A 27,117-nucleotide genomic window follows, 5' to 3' on the forward strand; every position below is an offset into this window, starting at 1 on the left:
GCCTGCCCAAACAATCCAGCATGCTTGTCTCTGCTGAGTGATGGGTAGCACTGCTCACAGCTTGCACTGCTCATGGATCGCTTTGTTTTGAGATGCAGGAGGCATTGCTACTGATCTCCAAACGTCAATGACATTTTTATTTCATTATAGTTTGAGTTGGTTTAAGATCACTTTGGTACAGCCTCACATCAGCTGTTGGGCTTTCATTTTATTTATGATATGCCGTTGTCATGAAGAAAAGAGTGTACAACATCCACAATCACATGTGTGAGGTGCAGTTTTCCTCATCCTTTGTGTAAGTGAAGTCAGCCGCTCTGCCTGTCCTGTAGGAGAGAGAGGACACTCACAAGGACCAGAAGAGATCAGCATCTTCCTCAGCCCCATAATATGTGCAGTTTCAGCAAAGTAAGTGGGAACCTACGGTACCAGGAAAAAAAAATTAACTTCCAAAAAGACAGCAGCATTAAAAAAAGGAAAAGCAGGAACTTGTCAGCCAAGATGTCACACAGAAAGCACGGGCTATGGTGTTGTCCAAGCCCTCATACAGTGATCCATACTTTTTTTTTGGTCATTAGAAATTCATAGACTATAAAAGAAAACACTCAGAGAAATTCCAGAGCATAAAATATTGGGTGGTCAATCCAAATATTAGAAAAGTTTGCTCAAAAATTGATGAAAATGGACAACACTTCTGAGCTTTATGACTAGTAATACTCTTCTCCCCCATGGGATTTTTAGCAGCATATATTTTTGTGGGCACTCTTCTGAAACTGTATTGCACCTCTCAAGGAAACACTTCCTGAAATGCCTCTCAGGACTGGGAATTAGCATGGATTTATCCAACCCACACTTCGCCCTTATGGCCTGGCTTCAGAGACTGTTCACTGTATTTTCAGTCTGGCTCCCACGGTTTTCTTTTTACAGCTCTAGTATTTTTCATTTGGAAAGTCTGTGCAATATAGGATTATTTGGTTTGTATATATCATGAAGACTTTGCTTTATTTTTCTTCAGTAGCATGCATGTGTCTGGCAATTCACAAAGACCTGCTTGTGTGGTGTGCTGGGTCCTGTTGATGAAAGTCCAGTTCCTGAAGGGCCAGGAAGTCCTGTCTTGCATTTGAAATGATCACCAACAAAAGTATGTGTTGTTACTGCAGTGGTGTGGAAAGTCACATCAGTAGCTGCTTAATAATGTTTTCTTCTCTTTTTTTCTGTCCAGAACAGCTCTATCGTGCTTTGCTAAGAATAGCAAAGAAATAGAAAGAACTATGTTAATTTACATTTGTGTTTCTTGCTTTAAATATCCCTACTTTGAGTGCTTTTGTGCAGCAGCCATGCAGTGTCCAGGGCCAGGCAGAGCCCATACCAGGGCAACAGAAATGGGAATACTCTGCAGTGACCCCAGAGAGTAGCAGCAGGAGTCATTGTGTGTTCCCTAAAGCCTCCTCTGGGTTTTCTCCAGAATTATGAAATTTTCTCAGTAAATTCAGATGTAGTAGAGAGCTACGGAGCATAATGACCTCTGGTTAGAGGACCTGTCCTCTAAAAGCAATTCAACTGTAAATGTCCTGTCCATCAAACCTCTGCCCCAAGACTCCTGGAGGCACCTACATACAAAAATACACCAGTCTCACTTTGTAAGGAAGGAAATTTGTTCGGCTAGTTTGTCTCAGACCTTCATAAAGCATTGAAACACACACCAGTAGTGACCTTCTGGGCTCTACCTTTCACACAAAGATTTTCTTAGACAAAACATTTTGCACAATATTTTGAGAATGTTAAAGTTGCCAGAGTTACTGTTTTTTCTTAGTGGAAAGATGGTTTTATAATGTGCCTTCTTGTTTTGTGGCACTGCCAGAATAAAATATGACAGTATTCAACTCTCAGGTCATAATAAGGTTCACTTCTAATATTTTGAGAATAAAAGTATTACAATTAGGCAGGTAGTAAAAGTAAGGTGACAATATATTGATCTCTCCTAAGGCCTTCCAGGAAGTTGATGAATAAAATTATGTACAAGAACTCAGTTTTGCTCAGTTTTGGAAGAGGTTTCTTGCTTTTTTTGGTGGATGTTTAACTTTCAACTTTGGGACTTCGGGATCCTTCAGGAACAAAGTGGCCATATAGCTGTGTTGTATTACGAATGCTCTACTTCTTTACATTAACTTGTAACTGTTATTTTTTTGTGTCCCTCGCATTGAATATATCCCTTGGAGAGGTGATATTAGCAACTTGGTGCACAACTGAGTCCAGAAAGGAGGGAGAGTAGGAGAAGAATTAGTTCTGGCATAAAGTGAGAGCTCCATTGGTTCAGCAGCCACAGAAAGGATTAGGTCTAAGGCCCAGTGCTAAACGCATTGGCTTCAAGCACTTCAGCAGCCCTGCAGAAGGCATTGCAGGTTACTGCTGGGATTCAACAGCTCTGCCAGGCGCTGTGCTGGCCTGGGAGCCCCACTGCCCATGATCTGTGTAGGACTCACTGAAAACGGAGGTCATGCAGTTGGAGATTTTGTGTTTTGTGTTGTTGATTCTCTCTTAGGTCACTCTTGCACATGCTCAAAGCTATTTTGCTGCATATTAATTCTAGAATAGGGCAAAAATACCAAAAAGAAAGCCATGAACATTTGTTCTCCCTTTTAAACTTTTTTCCCTTATACCTCAAACACAGCAACAGCCTATGTGCTCACTTAGTCCATTCTGGCAAATGGACTATGTCTTTCCATGTCCCCTTTCTGTACTTCATGTCACACACACATTTTCTGAGTGTAGTGATGGGAGAGGAACGTGCTCTGCGAGAAGGTGCTGTGTGAAAGGAACAGCCCTCAAACAGACATAGCATGTAAACCATCACAAGTAGCGTTAAAAATCCTTTGTCCTTGAAAGGGGAAATACTTGAATTCTTCGTAGTAAATGACTCTCTAACTGCTTCACAATATGATGGACAGTATAAGAAGGGATTTTGAAGCTGTCTACACTTAGGTTTATTTTAGGGGCTGTTTTGCAGGGGGTGGCAGAGTGTCTGTGTAACTGATACATTCTGCAGCACCTTTTCTATCTTTGTGAAGTTGCAATTGGTATTTCAGAGCTTAGCACATCAAAACTGTGCTTCAGTCCCCTCGAATCCTATGAAATGGATTAGCTACCAGACAACGCTGTGCTGGCTCCAGCACTGAGTCGTGCGATGGTGAGGGTGTGGGTGGTATGACTGTGGCACACTCCCTTGGACGTGCTGCGGGCGGTGTCCATGCATGGCCATAGGCTGCCAGGGCTTGGTGCCAGTGCGGGCTGCTTGCCCACGGGATGGTCATAAAAAGGAAAGGGCTCCCTGTGCCTGTAAGGGGGCACCTGCACTCATGCACTGCTGGAGTTCAGTCCAGAAGTTGGTGTGCTGCTGTGTGTTCTCGATGTGTTGCTTAATGAATTGTGTGCAGACTGCGTTGTCCCTGTCCTGTCCCACATAGGAGGACCCAGCCAAAATGAAGACACTGCTGCGTAAGTAGTTATGCATCACCGATGAAGAGCGTGGCAGGAAAGCTGCCTCTGTTAGAGCCTCATCCAAAGCCCGCAGGGTCACCGGGGGTGGGAGGAGTGAGTACTGCCATTGGGATGAGTTGGGGACCAGGCCAAAGAGACACCCAAAGAGAGAAGGTCTTGGGTGGGGGGCAGGTGACCTGTTTCATACCTGCACTGCGTTAAACCTCTCCTGAGGATAAACCTGAGCATTGGCTTAGAAAGAGCAGGCACGGTAGTTTTCCTGAAGATGTCTAGTTCAGCTGTAAGGAGGGTGCGTGTGCTACTGACATATTACCCACGTAACTGTAAATTCATAAGAACGTTCAAGAGCAAAACGCATATTGTGGTCTACTCAAAGTACAATTTAATGTATAGCACAAGGTAAGCATATTTTTCTTTCAGGATAAAGAAAGGATATTTTATCTGAAACTCTTTTATCCTGTATCAGGCATTAAAAACCATTTGTTACACTGGTTTGTGAAAAAAATGACTTTTCTATACTCTATTTTTCTGATTGCACGCTTTATTACTTTTTTTCTGTTAGGTTTTCTCATTTTTATTCTTCTAGTTTTATTTCCTGCTATGAGACTGAACATTATCCATTTATCCAGAAATGCTAAGTGCACTTCACCCAGGTAACAACAACTAGAGAGGTCAATGGCAGTTTCTTTGCTGGCTTTGAGGAAGTCCAGTCCCCAGTGCCAGGAGCTCAGAGCATGCCCACATTTAGCATTTTGATGTTTGTGAACAAAATGCTGATGCATTATTGAATACTAATAATAAAAACACACATTTCCTTCATGAATCATAAAATGCTGCCAAAGTATTAGTGTACATGTGCATTTGCATGACAAGATCACAAATGTACTTGGGCAGCCCCTGCAAGTATATGGCATGCGTTTACTTACAAATTTATGACCAATGGGGAAAGTAGATTTTGAGAGACTTTAAGAAATCACTCCAAATTTGCAGGTACGTGCTCAGAGGAAGATCTTGGGTTTGCAGGTATGCAGTGTGTGATCCAAATATGATGAGCCCTTTCAAGAGAGTTTAGTATTTGGGATTTCAGTTCCAATCTGAAGCGTTTGAAGGCACACACATTTTCTAGTCACATGAGCACCCTGCTTATAACTCAAATGAAGCCACTATTCTCAGGCTGTGGCGGGGCTGTGACATACACTTACAACTAAACATATGCTAACCTCTTTTTTGGATCAGGATCATGTTTTGAAATATTCTCCATGTGTGAAGACACGGAGTTTCTAAACAGTTGAAGTCTTCTAGTTAATGAAATATCATCATAGAGAAGGATAGGTTAATCCATATAATTCACATGGAGTTCATTAAATCATTTAGAAAAAAAAACAAAACTAAACACAGAGTTATATTTAGCTTGATACTCAGAAGTGTTAGGAGCATGCTTTTAATGTGACAGATTGGATTTGGAAAGCAATATAAAACATGGGTTTGAGTGTATAGAATTTTGTATTTCTACAACTTAAGGACATTGTTAAGATCCATGTGCATTTTTAAGATCTTTTCCATCATTTCAAGTTTAACTAGTGCTGATTTGCCAGAAACACTCGTCTTTATTAGCTTTCAGTGCTCTGGAGAAGTTAAAAAGGGGACTGTTTCTTACCCTTATTTTTCTTTATAGTAGTAGCAAGAAGTGAAGACTGACTTTGTTTCTTTTGTTGGCATAGAGATTTTTTGTTCCTGAGACAAATGGGAGTATTTAAAGTGTAATGTTAACCTTGCAAAGAAATGATGCCTTCAATCTATGGCCAAATAGTTATTTGCATACTTTTTTTCTTCTTTTTCCTTTCTTCCTCTCTTTTTCTCCCCCTAACAGGTGACATGTATGCAGTGGCTGCAAGGGGACCATACAATGCTGGATATGATTGAGAAAAAACGTTGCCTCTGCAAAGAAATAAAAGCTCGACAGAAATCAGAGAAAGGACTCTGCAAACAGGACAGCATGCCTATTCTGCCGAGTTGGAAAAAGAATACTGGGACCAAGAAATACAGCCCTCCTCCTTATTCCAAACAACAAACTGTTTTCTGGGACACTGCAATCTGAGAGGTGTGTGGAGGATGCTCTCTCCACCGTATTGCACCATGCACAGGTAGCCAGCTTTCTTAATGAGGCAAAGGCTCTAACTAAGACTTATCTGCAGGTGGTGAACTTCCTAGGAAAAAACACACCCGTACAGTGCTCACCTGTCAATCGAAAGAGAGTTTTAAGTTTCCAACTGGATTAAGGCATATATATTTATCCAGGATTTTTTTGGATCCAGAAGATATTAGAATGTAAATATTTTGCCAATATATTGAAAACACCCGAACTAATAACACTGCTGAAATATATATATATATTCAAAAATTTATGAAGAATTTTACTATATAATGTTACTGTTATATGGTTTTATTAACTATTTTGTATGTGGTATTCTAATGTTCCCTCTCGACCCCCCCCACCATTTTATTTCTCTTACCTGCCTAGATTTGGCCTCTGTACAAAAGCATGTGGTTGTACATTATATTTAACAGGACAATGTATGAAACAACTCGGTGCTAGGGCTGTAGACGTTACCTAGAGTTGTACTTTTTAGAAGTCCTTAGCTTTTTTGGAGGGAGGGCTGGACAAGGGAGAGAGTTATGGTGTGAAACAACAGAACTGCAGGCAACACAAATGGAATTGCTCAGTGTGGATGCCCAAGTTGTGTTTACAACACAAATTGCTGTGCATCAGTTTTCTCACAAGGTTAATCACATAGATTGCCCTTGGTTTTATCCTAATCGGTTAATCTCCAGCTGTAACTACTTGCTAACAAGGGAAACTAAATTTTCTGAAGAAAAGCCTGAAACAGAAATTCCTCCCCATGACATTCAGCCGGCTAGCGGAGACCATGGTTCACTGTGACTGAGTGATGTACAGCCCGTGGCAAGGAGCCCGCTCGTTAGCAAGTTACAGCCGTGGCATTGCAGCCATGGCTCCTGTCCGCATTTGTCTTTGGTCCAAGAAAAGAAGGGTGACAAAACCTGTTTACATGTTTATTAGATTTAAATCTAGCAGCATGTCCTTTGTCAGATTACTGTGTGTTACATATGGAGGTTGGCATTCAGCCCCTCTGATGGCTGGTAGGGAAATCTCCCTTGATTTCACGTGGGTTTGAAGCAGAGGCCATGCAACACGTTCTCCCAGGCCTGCTGTGTCATCTTCCTGCCTGCCTCTGTAATTGGCTTACAGTCCTGTACAATGCTATACACATTTTGACAGAATATTACGTCATGACCAAAGAATTATGACCTCCTGGTTTTAACGGGAGAAAGAGATGGTTTAAGCTGATAATGAGGGAAAAATCTATGCGGTGAAAAATCTTCCAGAAGAAGCTGTTGAGAACGTGGGAAGCTTGTACTGCTGTGGAGTGGGAAAAAAAAAATTATCTATGGCATATATTTTGTATATTTAAATTTCTATGTGTCTGAAATTTGGTAGCACAAAATCCCTCTTTAAAACAATCATTTTAGTATTATATTCTGCGAGAAGAAAAGTTGTGTTGTTTGAAACTTCTTGTTATATCGGCTTTTCTTTGAAATTCTATTGACAGCATTGCCACAGCTGTAATTGCTGATCAAAAAACCAAAAATAACAAATTTTAGAAGGTTTTTGTAATCTATATTGCTAAAGTTTGAGTTTGAGTAATGCTTTATCGGTAGCAGTTTCTTTTCAGGCTCTGAAATAAAGTTTTTAAATATTTTATAACTAACTCTAATGTATATTTTGATGTCCAAACTGAGATTTCTGTAAAAGATGAAGTGTGTGTTTATATGTGTGTATGTATATTAGCATTATTGTGTATGTATATATGCATATGTATATACACATATATATGTATATATGCATGTATCTTTCTATATACTCATAGATGTGTGCATTAAATATTTGTTTGTTAAGGATATACCGTGACAGGAATGGGTACGCAATTGAAATACACATTTAAAGACCCCCTCACAGCCCAAATGACAGAAGAAGTGAAAAACTCCAGAGGCTGTGAAGGAATCTTTGAATACATGTTACATCCACTACGCCAACTGTACATTCTGCTTATTCTCTTTTTTTTTTAAAGAAAGAAAATGGCAGAAGAAAAACTCCAGAGATCTTGCAAAGTTCCAGAATCTGCTGGAAAGGAGACGACTTGTTGGTCGTGAGAAATCTGTTGAGATAACAGGTTCATTATTCAGAAAGCGTTTGTGCTTTGTCTTCCTTGTTAGGTGGCAAGAGAAGAACTTCTCATAACCACGCGTGAAATACTCAGCTCAACCCTCTCCCTGTCTGCGCTAAACCTGTGGTGACAAAACAAACACCGCCGTTTGGCAGTGCTGTGACACCCAGCCAAGCGCTGGCTTTGCAGTCCCGACCTTTGCTGCGGTGTCAGACTCTTTGGAGGACGGCAGGCATGAAAGAAAGCAGTTCAGTACCGTGTTTAGTAGTGTTTGTTCATACTGCGTCCTTTCCATATCAATGCGTAATAGGAATAACGATCAGGGAATTGAAGCATTCTTGTCACAGGCTTGCTTGTACATTCAGCCTGCCATAAAAGCCACCCCTTGTTTTGTTTTTATTGCTCAACGCTATTTATGTTGTCCTTAACTAACTGCCCGTGTGCTTCCAGACCTCCATTGTATCCCATGGAAACAATGGCATTTTGTTTTAAAGTGCAACACTACATGAAAAAGTAAAATAGAACTTAGCACTTACCTTCCAAGCACTTTAGAAATGTGGACTGAACCTCACGCTCGTGAGAATCGTTTTATGGAGGAGGGAGTGAGGCTCAGGCTGAGGAGTTTCCCAAGGTCACGGAAACAGCCAGGGCACGACAGACGCCGCCTGGTGTCCTGTGACGGCTGGCCCACCCCATCACTCACGTCGCGGTGCGTCGTGCTGCCCGCTGCGCGCCGTCAGAACGCTGTTCAGATGTTCTCCACGTTACCTATTGTCTCAGCAGTTTCTGTGTCACAGGGTGAATGACAGTGCTTAAGTTACGCGCAGTCATTGAAGCTGTAGTCTGTATAAATATGCAATCTGTATATACATACAGATCACATATATACACACACTTACCAAGACTGTATATATGAAATTGTTTGGTATGCACTTATTTTGCTTTAAACTCCTGAAGTTAAACATTATTGTGTAGCAATTTGTGTAAAGTGCACTGTGATTTCAAGAAAGCACAGTAAAGTCACAGGTCTTGTTATTCTTGCACTAAAAATGTGTTTACGTATATTAGCCAATGTATGTCTACTTTATTGCTCCTTTTGACCAAGCAAATGGTATACAATGGTATGGGTTCTTTTTTGTTTGGGTTGTTTATTTATTTTTAAGTGGACAATGGCACTATGTTTTTAAATGACAGGGTTTTTAAATAAAATGAAATCATTCCGTGTTCATTCCAGTGTAATACATTTACCAATATCTTAAAATTGAATGTCATGTTGCTTTTTTTCATATTTCATTAGAAATTGTCAGGTATGTGCCTGAGATTGTGTAGGAGTAAGGAGTAGCTAGAGGCTAACTGTAATAATATATTACTAGCCGTTTCTATATACACAGTATAAATACATATTAATTTTCTTTTCATTTTTGTACTTGATTTTTTTAGGTAAGATGTAATTAAATGTACTTTGATACTTCTGAAGTAATAAGATGTTGTTTGAAGATCAATTCTGCTTTCTTTAGTGCATTGACAATATTTTACAATAATTTAGTGCTTATTTATTTGTGCTCCAGTGTAATTATAATAAAAAGCAATAGTTTAAAATATTTGGCTGTTCATTTTCGTTTGGTGGTTTCATTTTAAAGCTGGGTTGTTCGCTAGGAATTAGCCAGAGATCGCTTGGAAGAAAAGTCAAGTCACAGATGTATATTTATAGCATTTCCCAGGCACGTTTGTAATCACATCATTTGCTGGGGGAAATGAGCAAATTGCTTTAATAGGTTAATATTTGCAAGTCATGCCTAGTTGCATCTAATGCCGTGACTGCCTTCCTCAACTAAATCCTCAGGATAAAATTTCTCTGTAGAGCAACTAGAAGTTTGTTTTTTTTTTTAAGTACCTTTCAGAATTTGGTAATGAAGATGGTCACATCAAAGACCCTTCTTCAAAGATCTCCCTGTGAGCAGAATGTACACTGATGGAAGAGGGACTCATCCACCATCCAAAAAGCTCTAAATAATCTGTTCAAAAAATCAGTGTAATTTTATCTGTTTCCAGCCAGACGCTCTACTTCCATCGTGATGTAAAACCAACCAGCACATCTCCTACCAGCAAAATTCCACAGCGCAGCAGGGGACAGGACAGAGCTGTGGGGGAAGGAGAGCACCTGCAGAACCCCACAAATGATCCTGATCTTCCGTGTGATGGTTTTCATTACTTTGCATCTCCTGTTGTTGTTGAAGTTTTGTAGCATGGATTCTCTGACTCTGAATCTTCTATCCTAATTTTTAAGATGAGATTTTATAATCTAAAGTTTCCAAGAGCAAGTAAGCAACAATTTAAAAAAGAACACAGGAAAAAAACCAATAATGTTCTTGCTATAGCACTGAGACCAAATGTCTTTCTGTTCACGGAAAAAGCTTCTTTCAGTATGCCAAAAAGATACTATGCATGTTTGTATAGATCTGTATGTAGAACTGATCTAGTGGGAATCTTATGGTTGTTCTTTGCAGGAGCTGACTCCAAGTCAGGTTGCAGATGACCCAAAAATGCTTTCCAAGAACTTCTGACCAGGAGCCATGTGCTTTCCCGAGGCACAGACTCTCTCCTCAACAACAGCCCAATTGCTAAGCCTCACTTCCTGCTTCTGCTCCTCTTCCCCTCCCCAGCCCCTGCCACCAACATTAAGAGTGACCTGTCCTCCAAAGCAAACTCCAGTTTCTCGTCCGAGGCTCGTTATTTTGCAGAGATACCACATAGGAATGAATAGAAATGTATAGAACAACATCTTGCACAGAGTTTTTTTTTTTTTTCTAAAGACCTGCAGACTTAAAAGAGAAAAAGAGATTGTCAGTTGAAGAGAAAAACTGTGGTCCGTTCTGTTCAGAGGGATGTTTCATGATATGTTGCCTCCTAGCTCCTGTCTAAAGACTTTCCAGCATGACTCCCAACACCCACACCCTGCCCATGTCATGCGTGACCATTGCTGGAGACAGCAGCACCTGAAGGAATGAGAGGGAAGTATTGCCAAATGCAGCAGGAAGCATGAATTGTGGGAAAATCAGCTTTCTTTTAGAATATGTTTATTGGCTTGCTTTGCCACTGCAGAGACACTTTCTATGTGCCATTTTTTCTTAAACAGAAGAGGTTTGAATTAAAAGGAGACAAGACCATAAAAAAGCAATGGTTGAGTTTTACACTTTGCTCTAAGTGTATTTGAAAGTTGAAAGGTGCCTGCAGTGCTATATCTTGGGTATCTGCTCCTTTTGCATTTTAAAACCCGTCACAATAACACTGGCAGGAGTTACTGCTGTTTCCCTGCCGCAGTCATTCAGAGTGACCTTAGCTGGTGCCAGAGTGGCTGCAAAGCAATGAAAGCAGGCAGGGGCCTGTCTTGCTAGTGAACCAGTAACCTGCCCTGAGCACAGCTGAGAAGCTGAGCAGCCATCAGAGGAGCAATGGGCCAACATCTCTCAGATCTATGGCCAGAGCTGACAGAGCTGGCAGGGAAACTGCAGGAAACTAAATAAAATTTACAAAAACTAAAGACAACTGAAAAACACTGCTCAAAGGCAACACTGAACACGTTTGGCATTTATTTTCTAAACCTGCCAACGTCTCTTTTATGGTTCAATTTTACCTTTAAAGCAAAATTGCACACCTGTCACCTCTTAATTGCAATTTTGGGTGTGGTGATGGGTGGTTGTCTTAGTGCTCTCTCCACCTGTGGCATATTTTCAGCCGTCTTTGTCCTCTGCTCTCTTTATGTCTCAGTCATTTCTTTCATGATGTTCTTTGGGACATATATTTGTAGGTACCAGTAAGAGTTCCCCCTCCTCTTTTGTTCCTTTTAACATCCTTGTTCTCAGCTGGCTCTCCCTAACCCTTCATGAAAACATGCAAAGAAAGCAGGAGACACCATCAATTTTATTTTAAATAATAGCCTTTACCAATGCCATTCTGAGTGTATATACAGAGAGATTCATGAAGGGATTCAGAATTGGCTACACAAACTGGATGAAACCGAGAGGCACTGAGAAGCTGCACGTGGGCCCACAGCTGCAGCTGGTCAGCAGGAGGCCAGGGCTGATGGCCATGTGTCTGCTGGGCTCAGCCATCCTCAAGTGGAGGCACAGAAAGAACAGGTGTAAGGAGGGAGGTTCTCTGACTGCAGCTGGCAGGAATCCACATGGGCCAGGAGGAAATGTAATGATGTGTATTCAAATGAAGGGCAACTTCTTCCGCATTCCTCCTCCTCTAGCTCTCATCTCTGCCCTGTGAGCAGTCTGCAGGAGCTCTGCTGACCTGTCCCAGGCCTGAGGAAGATGGTAGAGGTGTGCAGGAGCTTCACCTTCCTCTAGCAGGTACCTGTGTGAGCCTGGCCCCTTCCAGCGCTCTGCTTGGCCCTTGGGTTAGGGGCAGTGAAATGGAAATGGGGGCTGTGGGGGGTCGGGGCCGCTTCTCCTTCGGGGGCCTTATGCTTATGGCATGACTGGGCCTCTTGCTTAGTGTCCTCATGTGATCAAAATCTGTCCATAACACCTGATTAGATCTTCATGTCAGAAGATGAAGAGTGAATGTAATAGTAATGCTTCCTAAATCCTCAAAAGAAACATGAAGCACATTGGATTAAGCTGCTCTGTGTTTAAGCACGTGTATAGCTTTATAGATGCATGCACAAACAAAAGAAAAATAAAACTGCTACCTCAAGGTTTTTTTTTTTAATCCCATACATTGCAGGAACAAGAAAAGGGAGATCAACCCTTGATTTCCTATTGCTTCTGGTGGCGATGGCTGGGCGCAGAAGGCCTGCAGGGCCCTTTGTGAGGAGAGGCTGGTGGGCACTGGGTGCCTCAGCTCAGAGCTACTGGGTGGGAAGCAGCTGCAGTCACAGTGAGGTTTCCCTGCCCGCTTGAGGTGGCTGCCGCAGAGGGCTCCTGTCCTGACGAAGGCAGGGAGAGCAGCTCGCCCTGCTGGTAGGGCCAGGCTCCCACACCATGCCCAAATCTGAGCCGTGTGCCCCAGGGTGAGAGATAACAAATTGGGTTTAGGCATAAGAAATGACTGAGAACTTAGCAGTAAATGCTACATTTCAGGCTCCAGTGCAAAAAGCCACTGAGGAGAGCCAGCAGCCAGAGCTCTAGTATCTGTCTGGCAGAGCCATTAGGGCCCAGCTCTTTGGGTGTCTGCAGTGCCACCTGATAAGCTTTGTGCTGACAGAATTCACGTGGGGCGTGCTGCTGTCTGCAGGAAGCTGCCCAGCCTCCCTCTGTGCTCTCACTTCTAGGGATTGCAGCAGCATGGTGGGTTCCTGTGGGGACAGGCCTGTGACGCGCTGCAGGCTGTCCCAGCTGAGGGGAGGTCAGAGGGATGCAGCTCCCTAGCACATGTGACACCCTCTGAAAGGTAAGTTCTGAAAAATCTTTTGGTGTTCCCACCTAAATGTGGTGCACTGTGCCTGAGTGTATGGGAACTCCTAGGTCACAGCCTGAACCAGTGATTGAGCACCTGGTGGAGAGGTGTGGCCAGCCCAGGGAGCACAGGTGCAAGTAATTCCCTGTGCAACTGGAAAGAGTGGACCCAGGGTCCTAACCTCATTTTAAGGGCTGGCAGCCAAGAGGGAGACATCTCTGCTTGGAGGTTGCTTCTTTGTAGGATTTTTCCAGTGAGCCCTTTTATTCGAAGTGGGGTAAGCTATTCCTTCTTTATTATTCAACTGTGACTAATACCTTTCTTGGGTTATCTGAAAACTGGTCAGAGGCAACTCTACCTCTATTTTCTGGCATGCACTGGGGCAGGAGGAGTCTGCACTTCCTCAGCCATCACTCCTAATAGAATTTCTCCGGCCATGTGCACTGTGACCTTATATTTTTTTCAGGCATTAGCACCTCTGCGAAGTGGGTGTTAAATGGTGCTGTTATGGTTGTTAATGTTTTTATGTCTGCTTGAAGAGTGTATATGATTCTACAAGGTATGAGGCAGTGGAAACAGCCCTTGCTGGGTCTCCAGCTGGCTGGTATAATTCAAAGAACTCCTGCGGAATTCAGCTCCCACCAAAGAGATTTTTGCTTTCCTGAATTCTTCAGGGTTTTTATCACTGCTCTAGTAAACACAAGTGAAACTCTAGTGTGTTTATTTTTCCACTGTGAAAAGGCTGAGATGTCCTTTACTGAGCAGGCGGAGGCATTTGCTTTCTGCCTGATGTTCAGACACATTAGAATTTCTATGTTGTCTGAGACCTCTAAACTAACACTTTCTTTTCGCTGGCTCTTACTCTGCTTGTGAGAAGGTTATGATGTAGTAACAAAAATTACATGTTCAATAAGCTGACAGGATGACTTATTCCTTATGGAAGATGTCTGCCTGGTCTGGGCAATGCCTGCTGGGTGAGCAGTGAGCACAGATGTGAGCTCCAGGAAGGTCAGCGGCACTGTGGTGTCTGACTACTGATGGCTGTTGTGAGCTGGAGTGTGCTAGCATGTGGTGGCACTGGGAGCAGTAGGTTTGGGAAGTGAGGCTGTGATGATGATGTCTCTGTGCAAAATTTGGTCTTGACTAATTTGCTGCAGGCTGTAAGGTTTTGTCTGTGCCATAGCTCCGTGGGTGCTGGTTTCTGGTCTGGGCGGGAGCAGATGCTGTTCTAGGCTGGAAGATAACTGGCTTCAGAACAATAAAGCTATGGGGCCTCTTTTGTGTATTTTCAAGCACCGTAAGCAAGTCAAGCAGGAATAAATACTAGAGACAGCATCAAACGAATGAATGTATCTGAGAAAAATATCTCAGAGGAATGCTGGGTCAGGGGCTGCTCCGGCACTGTGTGTACCTTCATGTGTGACCAGGATATCTCTGTAAGCATTTCAGAAACAAGTATTGTGTGTAGTTCCCAGAATTGGTGCTGGAATGATCTTGCCAACAGTTATCAGTGATTTAGTACCATAGACTGCCAGGAGATGTGAATTTGACCAGTTACTCACAATTCTTCCTCATACTCTTGCTGGCATTTCATTTACACTCGGCAACACCCTCTGTTTCATCATTTATGGCCATATCTGTAGATACAGAGATGTATAAATCTCTAGCATGCTGTCTGTGGTAATACTCTGAATGTCTGTGAAAAATGATGAAAACCCTTCACAATAACGTTTTTTTGAAATGAACTAAGTAATACTTCTGATTATTATTATTATTGCCTGTAAAAAATGTCATTACTTTCCATCTGGTTTGGGCATTCAAGCATGTGATATTTTGAGACTTGCTATCAAAAAAGAAATGTCACATTTTGACAAGCTTTAATCTGAGTGAGCATAATCTGAGTGTAGTCTCAACCTTCAGGAACATAGAAAAGCAAATCTGAGCTCAGGCTTCCTGTACTTCTGTAAGAAAGCTTTCTTGCTGCCTATTTCATTTCCACAGAGACACACCTGTTTTTGTTAACAGGCTTCTACTGCATATGAATCACCTTTCTGTCCTTTCCTCTCTGAGAAACAATTAGTATGTAGTGCTTTTTGCTCAGGTTTTTCTTTCTCTGTATTTGCACAAGATAAACGGATGCTCTATGAGGTGAGGTTAGTGGGTCTGGGGAAGGGAAGGGTTGTTTGGTGTCCTGGTGTGGTGAAATATAGCACTTGCATATTCTGATAGTTCAAGACATGTCTTAGGGAAGTTTTATACCATTTCTGTGACAAACTAATAGGAAATCAGGCAAAATGCTGACTTGGGATTTTTGCTTATGACAAAGAATCTTTTGTCCTTCAAATTTTATCTCCACTGAAGAGCACTTGATAATACAACAGAGAAGAATAATTAGTGCTGCATTTACTGCTGCACTAGCTTAGAAGAGAGCACTTTTAGATTTACCTTAGATAAAAAAAAATTATTTTATACCAGTTTGATTTATCTTCGAGTAGACTACTATTGGTTGCCTGATACTGTCAAGGGTAAAGCAAAGCCTTAATGAGAGGCCAGTATCAACCTGTCTCAGTGTATTTTAAAACTTTGGAGACCTCAGCCTTGAGATCTGTCTTCCACATTTTTAAATGCAGTCTTGTTTTCTACTATCTGCACCTTACAGACAGAAAATCCACTATTAGAAGGAATACATTTTTTCCCTGTGAAAAGAGGGGGCATATCACTTGTATGTACATATTACAAGAAAATGGATACCAGGTTCCAAGTGCCTCTGTACAAGAATAAGAAAATAGGTATATTTGCTTTTTGAAGGTTGTGTTATGGAAACTCCAGCTTAAAATCCTGAATCAACAATGTAATTTACATTACCATATATTTAGGCACTTACTGATTTAGGCATGTTAGTAACTTTACTCTGAGAGTACAACATTACCTTCATACGGGGAAAGGAATGTCATCACATGCTCCTGCAGAATCCTGCAGTATACACTTTAATTTCTTAAATTATAATTTGTTATAAATGCTTCAGTCTCACATTTATGTGCAATTTGATGTAATTCCGCAGAGGATTGTGAAACTTTAAGATAGAGCTTCTTTGTTTTAAAAAAAAACAAACACTCTGAGGGTCATTAAACTCTAGTGTATCTAATTAATGCTTTAAAAATTCTTTCCCATCAGCTTAGTCTTTATCTATTGCTTTGCTGCCTTGTTACCTAATATTAACTGCTTATTGAAATTGATTGTTTCTGGTATTTTCAAGTGTTGATTGTTCCTTCATGGCTGAACATTTTAATATGATGCTATTGATTTTTCTCACATTATAGGTCTCCTCATAACTCCTAACTAGAGAGTGTCATTGTGGACTACCAACATGTGGGTACACTTACTAATGATAAATTCATCATGATGAATGTCTGCTGAGTGCAATGTTCTTCCAAGCACCAGGATCTTAGAACAGTGTTTTGGTTTATTTGCTTCAAAAGTGGTGAAAATATTTACCCGCAAATATGAAATAGTGTGACATGTATCATAGAATGTGTTGATTGGAACATCCTGTGTCCCCATAAGGTTCTCATTTACTGAGTTTCCACCATTTGTTTCCTGAGATCAGGGCAGGACTAGAGAACTTTCTGTTCTCTGTGCTTCTGCTAAAGGCCCTTGTGCCAGTAACCACTGCTGTCTCTGCTGTGACTGTGTGCCTCCTCTGTGTTCCGCTTCAGTGGCTTTTCCGTGGTTATCTACCTCTGGCACAAGAGACCTGGCAATTGTCACAGTCTACTGTCATAAAATGAAAACACCCTGATGCTTTGAGCATCACAAGTTGGTAATATCTTCTGTCATTTAGCACTTCGTTAAAAATAAATTATTCTGCATCTTTCTGCTCTTCTAGCTTAAACATTGTTGGGTAGAAGACAACAGAGAATGCCGGCATAGCTGGATGATGGCAAAAGGCTTTTCTTTCTGTACTTACTGAAGCAAGTGATTTTCATTTTTTTGAAAATGCAGTTGGCATTTGAGAACGGAGGGGCCCCAGCTTTGAAGAATCAGGTGGCCAAGTTAGTACAGCAGTTTGGGCACCGGCACCTTTGGTGGTCTGATATTATTGTATCACCCAGCCTTTAAGGACAGTATTACTTGGATTGCTTCCCACTTTTGCTGGGGAAGGGGGGATGATTTTAATGATTGAATGAAAAGCCATGTAACTGAGAAAAACTTCTCCAGATACTGTAAATGTTAGGACCTGGAAGATAAATGGAATAGAAAGTACAGCTGACTAGAAAATTCTTGCCAGGAAACTTGACTAGATGGCTTTTTGTAGTGATACCAGAACATCAACAAAATGAGTTTTTGTTTAAAAATACAAAGAAATTCTTGAATGTTGCAGTGACCTTCTCTCTTTTTACCCTGGAGAGACACAGGCCTTCTTTATCAGAACTGGTGCAGTTAGCTGCTTTCACTGCCCTGGTTCCACCTTTTTGCTCTGAGTCTTGCCTGATGCAGTATGCAAAGAAGGTGGCTAATCCAGAGACCATGCTTAGGAAAAGAGTTTGGTCAAGGTCCTTACCAAAAGTAATCACTGAGTATTTGGTTTTGTTCTGTAGAGGATTCTCACATGCGTATAAGAGGAATAATCTGAGTAAGCACTTAAACTTAAAAGCCGTACACCCATAGGGCACCATGCTGTCATCTCCTAAATAGCTAATATTGCTTCCCACCTGGCAACAACCCTTTTCTCACCATCTTGTACTATTTCAGCTCTCATGCTTATGTACCTCTATGCACTGTGTGTAAGGTGTCAGAGCAGTAGGGACACTGACATTTTGTAATGGCCCCAACCAGCACCACCTGGGGCCTCCAACCCTGCTCACCTGCCAATGGGCCTAGGAGCTCCATTTAAGCTCAGGAGCCTTACTCCCTTGCTGATCAGTGTGGTAATGGTGCTGCTCTCTAGTGCTGCCTCACAGCTGCAGACCCTGGTGCCTGCTCCCAGCCTGCCCATCTCTATTCATCTCACTGGGAATTAATGCTTTGCAGAATGGACAGAATTAGCTAGACAAAGATGGAGCCAGGTAGAAGCAGAAGCAATGTGGCATTTTGAACAATTACAGGACAGAAGCTAAAGCACTGAAAAAACTGCAGCTTGATCAAAAAATAGGAAATATTTTTAAATAGGCTGGATATGCTCTAGTGGAGGAAGTAATAAAAGGGAGACAATAAATATTACCAGTATTGTAAATAATACAGCTAAATAACACCAGGAAAACAGCCAAAGATACTGTTATAATTTAAGGCTGTTGCAAAGAAACTTGGCATAATTAGTATGCATTTTTTTCCCAAAAGAGGGGTTGGAGAGGAATTAGCTAAGTAAATGGCAAATGATTTTCAAGTAGTTGGAGAGCCTGCATTACCCTCACTGATGCCTGGCCCTGAACAGCTCAGAAGCTTATAATATTCTAGATTCATCAAGGTATGTTGTAAACACAAATATATATATTTTTTCTTATTCTGAAGGCCATATACTATTCTGAGATGTTTTTATTTTATTTTTCACTGGTTTTAAAAACTTATTTTGTTGTGGATGTTGAGTTGGTTGCAGGAAATAACTGTACCAGGCCAGTGCCTTTGGCATTCAGCAGGAGACATTCTGACCCTTGGAGCCTGGGTCCCAGTTACGTGTTTGGAACGTCTGCACATCTTGCTCTCAGTGTTCCTCGCTAGCTTCAGGAAGTTGGAAATGGTCATGAGAGTTGCTGTTTCTTGTCCTCCAATAAATCAAAGTGTTGTAAGATTGTCCCGTGGTGGTCTGGATGCTGAGGTTCATCGGTTGCTTGCAGGATGATGTCAAATATGTAAGTTGCGTTGGGAGCAGTGGTCACTGCATTGGGTGACATGTGGCTCAGCAGCCACGGGCTGGGGCTGAGCAGCAAAGGCCACTGAGAAAGCATTGTGGAATTTGCTGTGCAAAATGGCTGCTTTGCACTTAGTACCTCAGTGGGGACAGCTTAGCAGCCTCTGAGACAGTTCTTAGCCCTTCTACCATACAGTTATTGTGCAAACTTAAAGTATCTTGAAAGGCAAATGTTAATTACATAAAAAGGCATACTGCCATACCTCCTGGTATTTTTCTGCTGATTGTGTGAAGCTCTTGCCTTTGTTTCTAAAGGGGCGAACTTCTAATTTTTGTTTGACCAGCATGTGGTGCAGCAAGGCTCTGGTGATGAGCAGGGCTGGCTGCTTGCACCAATGAGGGCATGGGGCTTCCAGCAACGCAACAGGAGCCCTAGCTCTGACCCAGATGCAACTGCTGTCCCTGGGCAATTAATATCACAGCGGATTCCCTGCACGCTTCTGACAGTGGCAGCAGGAGAGGAATCTCACTTGATTCAAAGCTGCTGGCATCACACCAGGGACTGTGTGTGTACGCTGAGTCTAGATCGAGGTAGTAACATCGCTGTGTGGAGTGAGGTGCTGGGTGGATGCTCATGAAGCCTTCCACAGTAATCTCTGAAATACCCTGGATTTAATTTTTCTGTCAGGTTTCTTGTTTCAGCAGTTTACAGCGGAGATGTGTGTTTATAGAGATCTGTTAGGCTGCCCTTTCAAGTGTTTAAATAATATTGTATCAACATGGTGCAGACTGATCTGTATCTTAGCAACTGTGTCAAGTTCACCATGGGCTAAAAATCAAGTGGAATCAAACAGTCTGGAGCCTCTGAGTTGAGAAAGCTGAGAATGGGGGAAAATTACAAGGTTATTCTGGGCCCAACTGATGCTCCCCTTCAGCTTCACACTGTGCTAATTGTGGGTTAACAAGTACCTTGAAACTATAATTAAAATGAAAGATATAAACAGTATCTCCAGAAACGAATACCTTTAAGAAATTTAAAGACAAGAAAAATAATGAAGTACCAGAAGTGCAATCGATGTTTGGAGTGTGGTGAAGTCTACAAAAACAAAATACATTCACCCGCTTTTATTTACATTTCACTCATTTTCAGTCAGTTTTTAAGTCTAGAAAACTGTGTTTGAATGAGAGGTCAAATGTGTTGTATGTTTACCCCAAGTGCTGTATGGGCAGGAATAGAGTTGCATCTGCCTCCCTAAATGTTAGCAAATACATTTAACCTCCTATGTTGTTACACAGGTGTGCAGCTCTGAGCTGTGTGGAAGCCTGCTGCGAAGAAGAGTTTGCAAGCCTCTTGTTCTTAGGCAGGTTAAGTAGGTCATATGTTGTCCCAGAGCCAGCAACAGCCACCTTGCATCACATTTCAATTATCTATGCTTATGGTCACCCCCTGTTAATGGGATGGCTACTTTGGAACATTCCTGATTGTATGTGTAAGCCATTCTGTTTAATCTGAGGAGGCTGATTGTTGCTGTCTTCAGCACCTGTCTGCAATGACTTTACATTAGGAAATGAAATTTGTTCCAAGAGGTATGTTTCAGCTTTCAGAAATATCATGTAAGAGTTGTTCAGATCTCCCAGGTACTCATTTATATAGAGATCTATGACTCAACTAATAGTTTGTATGAAGCCCATATTTAAAGGCATTAGTTAAGCCTGTTAAGTACCCTGAAGATGATTATAGTCTGAGAGTTTCTGGCTGTAAGTACCTCATCAGAACTTTCACTCATCAGATGTCTCTGCTGGAATACTTAAAAGGCAGGATTGCACTTGCCTTGTTCACCTTTCTTTTCAGGAACAAGAAGAGATTTTAGTAGGGCTTTCCAGCTGACAAACTAGTTCTTGGGTCACAAATGAGTAGATGAGGCTTTAGGTGATAAATTCAGAAAGAATTATGGCATGTATGCATTTAAGTCTATCTGCACTCCTGCTTGGCAGGTACACATTTTCTTTGAGTCTGCCTGAAAGCCTTCTCAATTTTAAATGGATTTTTGTTTGGTGATTGCCTGTCAAATAATTTCTAGAGCAGTATTTCTTTCAACAGAATTTCCTGTAATAGTAAAATTTTCCATCAGAAAAAGTAACCACACTTACTGCCAACTGGGCTATGTGAGGGGAAAAATAGTTCTTTAGTGCAATTGGCAATCTGTTCTTCTGTTTTCATGTACTTCTGGTGAGAGAGTTACAATATTCTTTGAATGCTGATGCGCTGAAATGACTGAGGGCTTCAAAGAAATTCTGATTTTCCTTGCAGCTCATGCTCAAGTTTAGTATAGATCATGGTACTGAAATAGCTTTTGAGTCTTGCCCCTCAGTTATGCAATTTGATGCTTCAAATGTTGTGTAGAACTCAGTGCATTCTATTATACGAGAATGTTTACCTTTTCTAACTAGAATCCTTAAGTAAAACTGCTTTTTGTGTCTGTTTAGAATAATAACATTTTTAAATTATGTGACTGTTTTTCTCCTAGATCTTGTTTAATATTCACCTTTGGTTTTGGTTTGAATCATATGTTGAGATATTCTCCTGTGTTTTGAGTTTAGCTATGGTTACAGTATTTGGCTTCAGCTTTTTGAATGCTTTGGAGATAAATCGTATTTAAATCAAAGATTAATCATGTTGGGTTTTGCCATTAGAGAGTTCCATCTGCTAAATTTAAAATTACTTTGGGTTGAGTAACTCCAAATATTAACAGCAAGAAATTTAAACTTAAGTTTACTCAAATTCTGTCTTTTGTTTGAAATAGAAGTTCTTCTGCTTCCTTATAATTGCTGTCAAATCACAATACGATATTTATATGGACACTTTGTCCAATTCTATTAGTCAGAAAGATATAACAAGATGACATTCTGCTTTTTCATTCAGTACCTGGAAAGCTCTTATTTAAACCTGCCAAAAATATACGTTTTGTCATTCTTTGAGATGTTTTGCATGCAAAGCTGCAACAGCAACATTTCTGCTATTTTATTGGTTATCACTTTGTCCATATTTGGTTGCTGAACAGGCTGTACTTAAGTGATGGGAATTACATGCTAGAAGAAACCTTGTCAGTCTCTTACTAGCACAGCATTTGAGCTGAAGCTTCGAAACAGATTATAGTAGGAACACAGATCTCTCTGATCTCATGGAGACTATGATACATCCAGGTATTGTGCTCATCTGTATCTTTTATCCCTTAATTGTGCACAAAACCACAGAGATGTTCACACTGGTGAACAGAGAGTGCTATGTGCACATAAGCCATGCTGAGACTGGTGGGCCTCTGTAGAGGTAAGAATCAGCTGTCACAGTAAAACAACCTTCTTAGGCTTTTCATTTTTATTTATTTTGTCAAATGATAGTTGGACTGGGGATTCCTGCCAAGGAGTTATTTTTACAGTGTGCTTTGTCAATTTTATCTGAAAACAGTAACATTTGCTTGAGGCAAATTTCTATAAATCATGCTTATATATTTATTCAGAAAGATTCCCAAGTATTTTTGCAGAAACTGGAAAACTTCATCTTGAATTAAGTCTTTGAGCAATCAATTTCTCTTCTAAAAATGTCCACTGGAGGCAATGTTTTAGGAAGGAGAAAATAGATGGTACAATGCCCCTCCCTCTAGTTTTATAGTCAGCAGAACAACTAGTTTTTCATGATATCCTTGTAATTTACTGTTCTAGCGTTCATTGAATTAACCAGGATGTTGGGAATTTAATTGTATGTCTTGGGTCAGCAGGCAGTACTGGTGAAATGGTAATCTTGCCCTGACCTCTCTAGCTAGTTAGTACTGCAAACAGACAGATGAAATATTTGGAAGTCCATTCTACCTTTCAAAGATGTTTAAGCCTGTGATACAAGGGCTTGAAATATTCTTTTGCTGAAACTACAAATAATGTTTAACTCTCTTTTCCTTGAAGGGAGGAACAGAGATGGTAGGTCACTTCCTCAAGAGTCATTCTGACTCATGTTGTAGCTATAGCAGCCCTTATTTTTCAAGAAATAGTAAATTGCAAAAACAGTACCCAGAAGTTGCAGTGTTGCTGGTTTTCTTTTCCTTGCCATGTTTAACCTTTCAAGTTTTTTGATGTGGAACTGGTTAGTTAATTCCAAGACACTCTGCCTCAAACTTGAGTGTGGAACCAACTACTGATCCCCCATAGTTCTGTTCACTGGAAAAGCTCAAGCTCAAACATATGAGACCTGTTTTAACCTCATCTCTGATGGGTGGAGAAAACATTTTATGACTGAGCCCTGTGAACTAAGATTTGTGACCCACTCTCCTCCCACAGCATCCTGCAGAGCTGGTCACTTTGTGTGAAGGGCTTTAGTTCTGATCCTTTTCTGCACCAAGCTTAGGGGTAGTGCTATGTAATGGTAGATAACTGTATTTTGCTCACCCCTCTGTCTGTTCCTCATGCTGCTGTTTAGGGTCAGTATTTCCTCAGCACTAATATCCCTTCATGGTCTCCTCTCAGATGAGGAGGCGTATGTCCCTGCACTAGGAAGCATCCATGGTTAGAAGTGTCCTTTTTTCCTCCCATTTCCCTTTTTTTTCTTACCTTAATTTCAGAGTTATTTCATGTCCCGTGTTGTTTTCCCCTCCATATACTAAGAGACAAAATAAAGGAGAGATGATAGTTGAGTTTCCAAGAAGTTCCCAAGAGCAGCGATTTCAAGGATGTATTTGATTGCTATAATGCGGAGTACTTTCATCTCCAATTAAAAAGAATAATGAATGAACTGGTTTTAAACCAAAGTTCAGTCACCAAATGATTTAATTCTACCTTCACTACTGTGATTAAAAGTTTCATATTGCATTGGATCTAATGGATAATTTTCTCTGACCAGGAACTGAGCCTTAAGATGCTTGATTTCGCTTAAAATTTAAAACCAAATCAAGAACAATTCAAACTAAGGCGTGGCTTGTGTAAAATTTTCTTCTGCTTTTTCAAAGCCGATTATTGAGGAAAAAGATGAGGAACCTTCATTGACCATGATATAACTATTTCAGTATTTTATGAATTTTTAGCATCTAATATATAAGGGTTGCTCTGAAAGTAACACCTATTTTATGATGCTGGCCTATGGTGTTGGAGGTGGATGTTGGTGGTATGGCAGTAGAGGCTGAACCTTCCCACCAATATCCCATTACATTTTGTTGCTGTGTGACAGATGGCAGCAGAGGGGCAGTCTGACAGAATGGCATCTGACATGGAAGTGGATATGAAGCAAAGGTGTGGAATTGAATTCCTTTATGTGGAAAAATGGCACCCTTTGACACTCATTGACGCTTGCTGAACATTTATGGAAACCCAACAGTGGATGTGAGCACAGTGAGGTGATGGGTGGTATGTTTCAGCAATGGTGACAGCAATGTGAAAGACAAGCCACGTTCTGGATGGCCATACACAGCTGTTGCACCATGAAATAAAGAGCATCTCAGTCTGCAGATCCATGTAAATTGGTGGATTACAACCACGGAAATATCTACTGAGCTAAGTGTCAGCTTCAGTGCATTGGAAACAATGGTGGAAATGTTGGAACATCACAAAGTTTGTGCCAAGTGGGTCCAATGAGTTCTCACACAGGAAGGAACAGTCTGCAGACTTGTCAGGACCAACTGAACCAATCTGAGGCTGAAGGCATAAGTTTCCTGGACTGCACGATTAGTAGTGGCAAGGCATGGTGTCACCACTATGAGCTAGAGTCAATTTGCAGTTCGTGGAGTGGCAACAACTGATTTTTCCACTGAAGAAAAAAGAGTTCAAAGCATTATAACACCTTCTTTCACCACCACCTGGGACAGTAAGTCCAGACAGCAAGCTGAGGTTCTGATCACAGCTGTGTGGCCAGACAGAGAGGCAATATAGCTTGTGCAAGGACTGGGCAGAGGGTTTGAGCTTAAAGGTAGTTGCTGAGAAAAAGGGAGAAAGGCTGCCAGCAAGCTTCTTGGACATCTCACATCTTTTTGTACCAATCTGAGATGGGTCACAGCTGCTCCATGTCAGAGTTGGCTTTGAGTGCTGGCAGTAAGACACTTTGGAGGGGAGCAGAATCCCTTGACAATTAGCAAATGTTCTCCCATGAGATAAGACTGTGACAGTGTCATAAGAGTTCAGTATAACATTTACTTCCAAAACTGAAGTTCTTCCTTGTGTATGCAGTCCTGTAAAGATCCCGCTGCCTCTGTAATTCCTATTCTGACTTAAAAGGTGCAACTGCACCTTTTTTTTCCCCTCTCCATGCTTATAGCAAATGTTAACTGGAGTATTCCCTTCACTTTTGTGATTCAGTCATTCCAGATCATCTCAACTTTCATGGGTGAATGCCATTGTCTGTTAAGAGAACGTTTGTAAATAAGCATGGATTAGACGTTCTGAATCATTTGCTCTTACTGTTATACGTAACCTCGTTTTGGCAGTGTCTGTTGTTGTGACTCTCTTTTTTAAGCAGCGAGGAAGTAAGAACCATTCTGGTTATGTGCACACCTGCTAATGCCATAGGCATGCATGGGATAAGCTAGCATATGGAAGTGCCCTTTTGCCTTTGGTCTTACAAGCAGAATTTCATGTGTTGTGTTGAGTATTGAAAAACCTGAGTTATGCCTGACTAAGGAGCCTCTTGTCTCAGGGAGCAGAAACTCTAAGAAGGGAAAGGCTTGAAGGAATAAATCTCACTCCAAAGATTTAATCATGCATATTTCATAAGATGCCAGGTTCTTCTAACTTGCTTGTCAGAGGTAAACAGGTGGCTTGGGGTGATTTAGGATAAAGGAGCTGTTATTAGTAACTGATTGGATTTACCATCTCTGTCAAATTTCCACTTATTGCCTCCTTCTCTAACTTATTGAACTTATAATCACTCAACCTGGGAGTATATTTAGATATTTTTAATTAATATGTCTTTTGAGAAAAATGTATTTTTCTAAACTGCTTCCAGTGGCTTCAGTGTTAAAATCAGTCTTCTCTACTAATTCATGTGAGCTCAACACCTTTTCACAAGCACAAACAGGTTCTAGTTCATGAGACTGTATTTTATCAAAGCAATTTCCAGTAGCTAACTTAACGCCATCCCCAGATTCTGGAGAGAATGTTCGTAAACAAACTACCCTTAACTTCTCTTAAGCAGTTTGTAAATTAGATCCTGAGGTTATTTAAAGGCAGTCCTTGCATGTAGTTGCCTAATTCTCTGAGGGACATTGAAACAAATGTGAGTTGAGTGCTGAGAGTTCTGGATCTAAGTGAAAAAGGCTTGGCTTAATTTGACTTCAAGATCTGCCTTTCTCTACCTCATAGTCATAAGAAAGCTATATCTTTAGTGTTCCTATATGGAAATTTGGCACTCCACTGTTGTTTACTATGAAGTTCATTTCTGACCACTAAAGGAAAATGCAAGCTGAGCTGATATTGGGAATGTGCTTGTATGTTTATAGAGTGTAAAACTAAATTTTAAATTGTTTTGGTTTTGCTCAAGCATGACCATGCAAGGTACTTGATGGGTCATAGGAGAGTTTGCTTCCTCAGTTTCTTCCAGACCTCTGTAAGTCTTGGGCCTGTTAACATATGATATAAGGAGAAATATAAAAATACCAGCTGAGTTGAATCAAATGTTAGTGATCAAAATGAGATTGGTGTCAAGTTGATTTCTTTTTTTAACTATTAGGTAAGTTTTCTTGAATTAAAAAAAAATTCTAATTTAATTTCATAGTCTTCAGCAGTAGGTAGCCTGACAAAAAGAATTTGACTTGGTTGATGAAACAGCAGCAAAGTCTTGACCCCTCCCCCCCACCCCCCCTCCAAATCCCAAAAATTGTTGGAAAATTGACAGGGCAGGAATGTTCCATGACCCAGGCAGGCTTACAGTCTCTTCCATGCTGCACTTTGCTTTTCAGTTTATGGATAAGTGGAATGCAACTGTCCATCACTGGCAGAATAATTTTATTCAGAGGCTGAAGTGCTCTTAACTGATGTAAGGCTCAGGTGTAAATTAGTGTGTGTATGGGAACTGCTGAGTCATGGCCTGAACCACTGATTGAGCACCTGGAGGAAAGACCCAGTCAGCCCTGGGAGCACAGGTGAAGGCAATTC

General features: G+C 41.1%; 1 protein-coding gene and 2 long non-coding RNA genes across 17 annotated transcripts in view; 2 read left to right on the top strand and 1 right to left on the bottom strand.

Annotated features, from left to right (window-relative positions):
- LOC110398530 (neuronal tyrosine-phosphorylated phosphoinositide-3-kinase adapter 1-like) overlaps nt 1–6,880 on the top strand; it is a 32,174-nt gene extending 25,294 nt beyond the window's left edge. For 2 of the 3 annotated variants that reach the window (XR_002438449.1, XM_021396252.1), the window contains exon 3: nt 5,366–6,880. Coding sequence is in view for 1 of the 3 variants with exons in the window: in XM_021396252.1 (XP_021251927.1) it covers nt 5,366–5,593 (228 nt within the window). In the remaining 2 variants the exon portion in view is untranslated. Of the gene's footprint in view, nt 1–1,012; nt 1,139–5,365 lie in introns of all 3 variants that reach the window. The other variant, XR_002438450.1, reaches the window with a different exon arrangement.
- Nucleotides 117–8,930, bottom strand: LOC110398531. Its single transcript, XR_002438451.1, has 2 exons — nt 8,276–8,930; nt 117–417 (listed from the first exon to the last, which is right to left on the bottom strand). It is a non-coding gene; the product is annotated as an uncharacterized LOC110398531 (long non-coding RNA).
- Nucleotides 11,682–27,117, top strand: part of LOC110397952 — a 152,759-nt gene continuing 137,323 nt past the window's right edge. For 3 of the 13 annotated variants that reach the window (XR_002438104.1, XR_002438107.1, XR_002438110.1), the window contains exons 1-2: nt 11,869–12,097; nt 13,021–13,139. This is a non-coding gene — a long non-coding RNA (uncharacterized LOC110397952). Of the gene's footprint in view, nt 12,098–13,020; nt 13,140–13,243; nt 13,423–27,117 lie in introns of those variants that run through there. The other 10 variants (XR_002438116.1, XR_002438114.1, XR_002438105.1 and 7 more) reach the window with 9 other exon arrangements.

This window comes from Numida meleagris, chromosome 4 (assembly GCF_002078875.1).
Source record: "Numida meleagris isolate 19003 breed g44 Domestic line chromosome 4, NumMel1.0, whole genome shotgun sequence".
NCBI classification, from domain to species: domain Eukaryota; kingdom Metazoa; phylum Chordata; class Aves; order Galliformes; family Numididae; genus Numida; species Numida meleagris.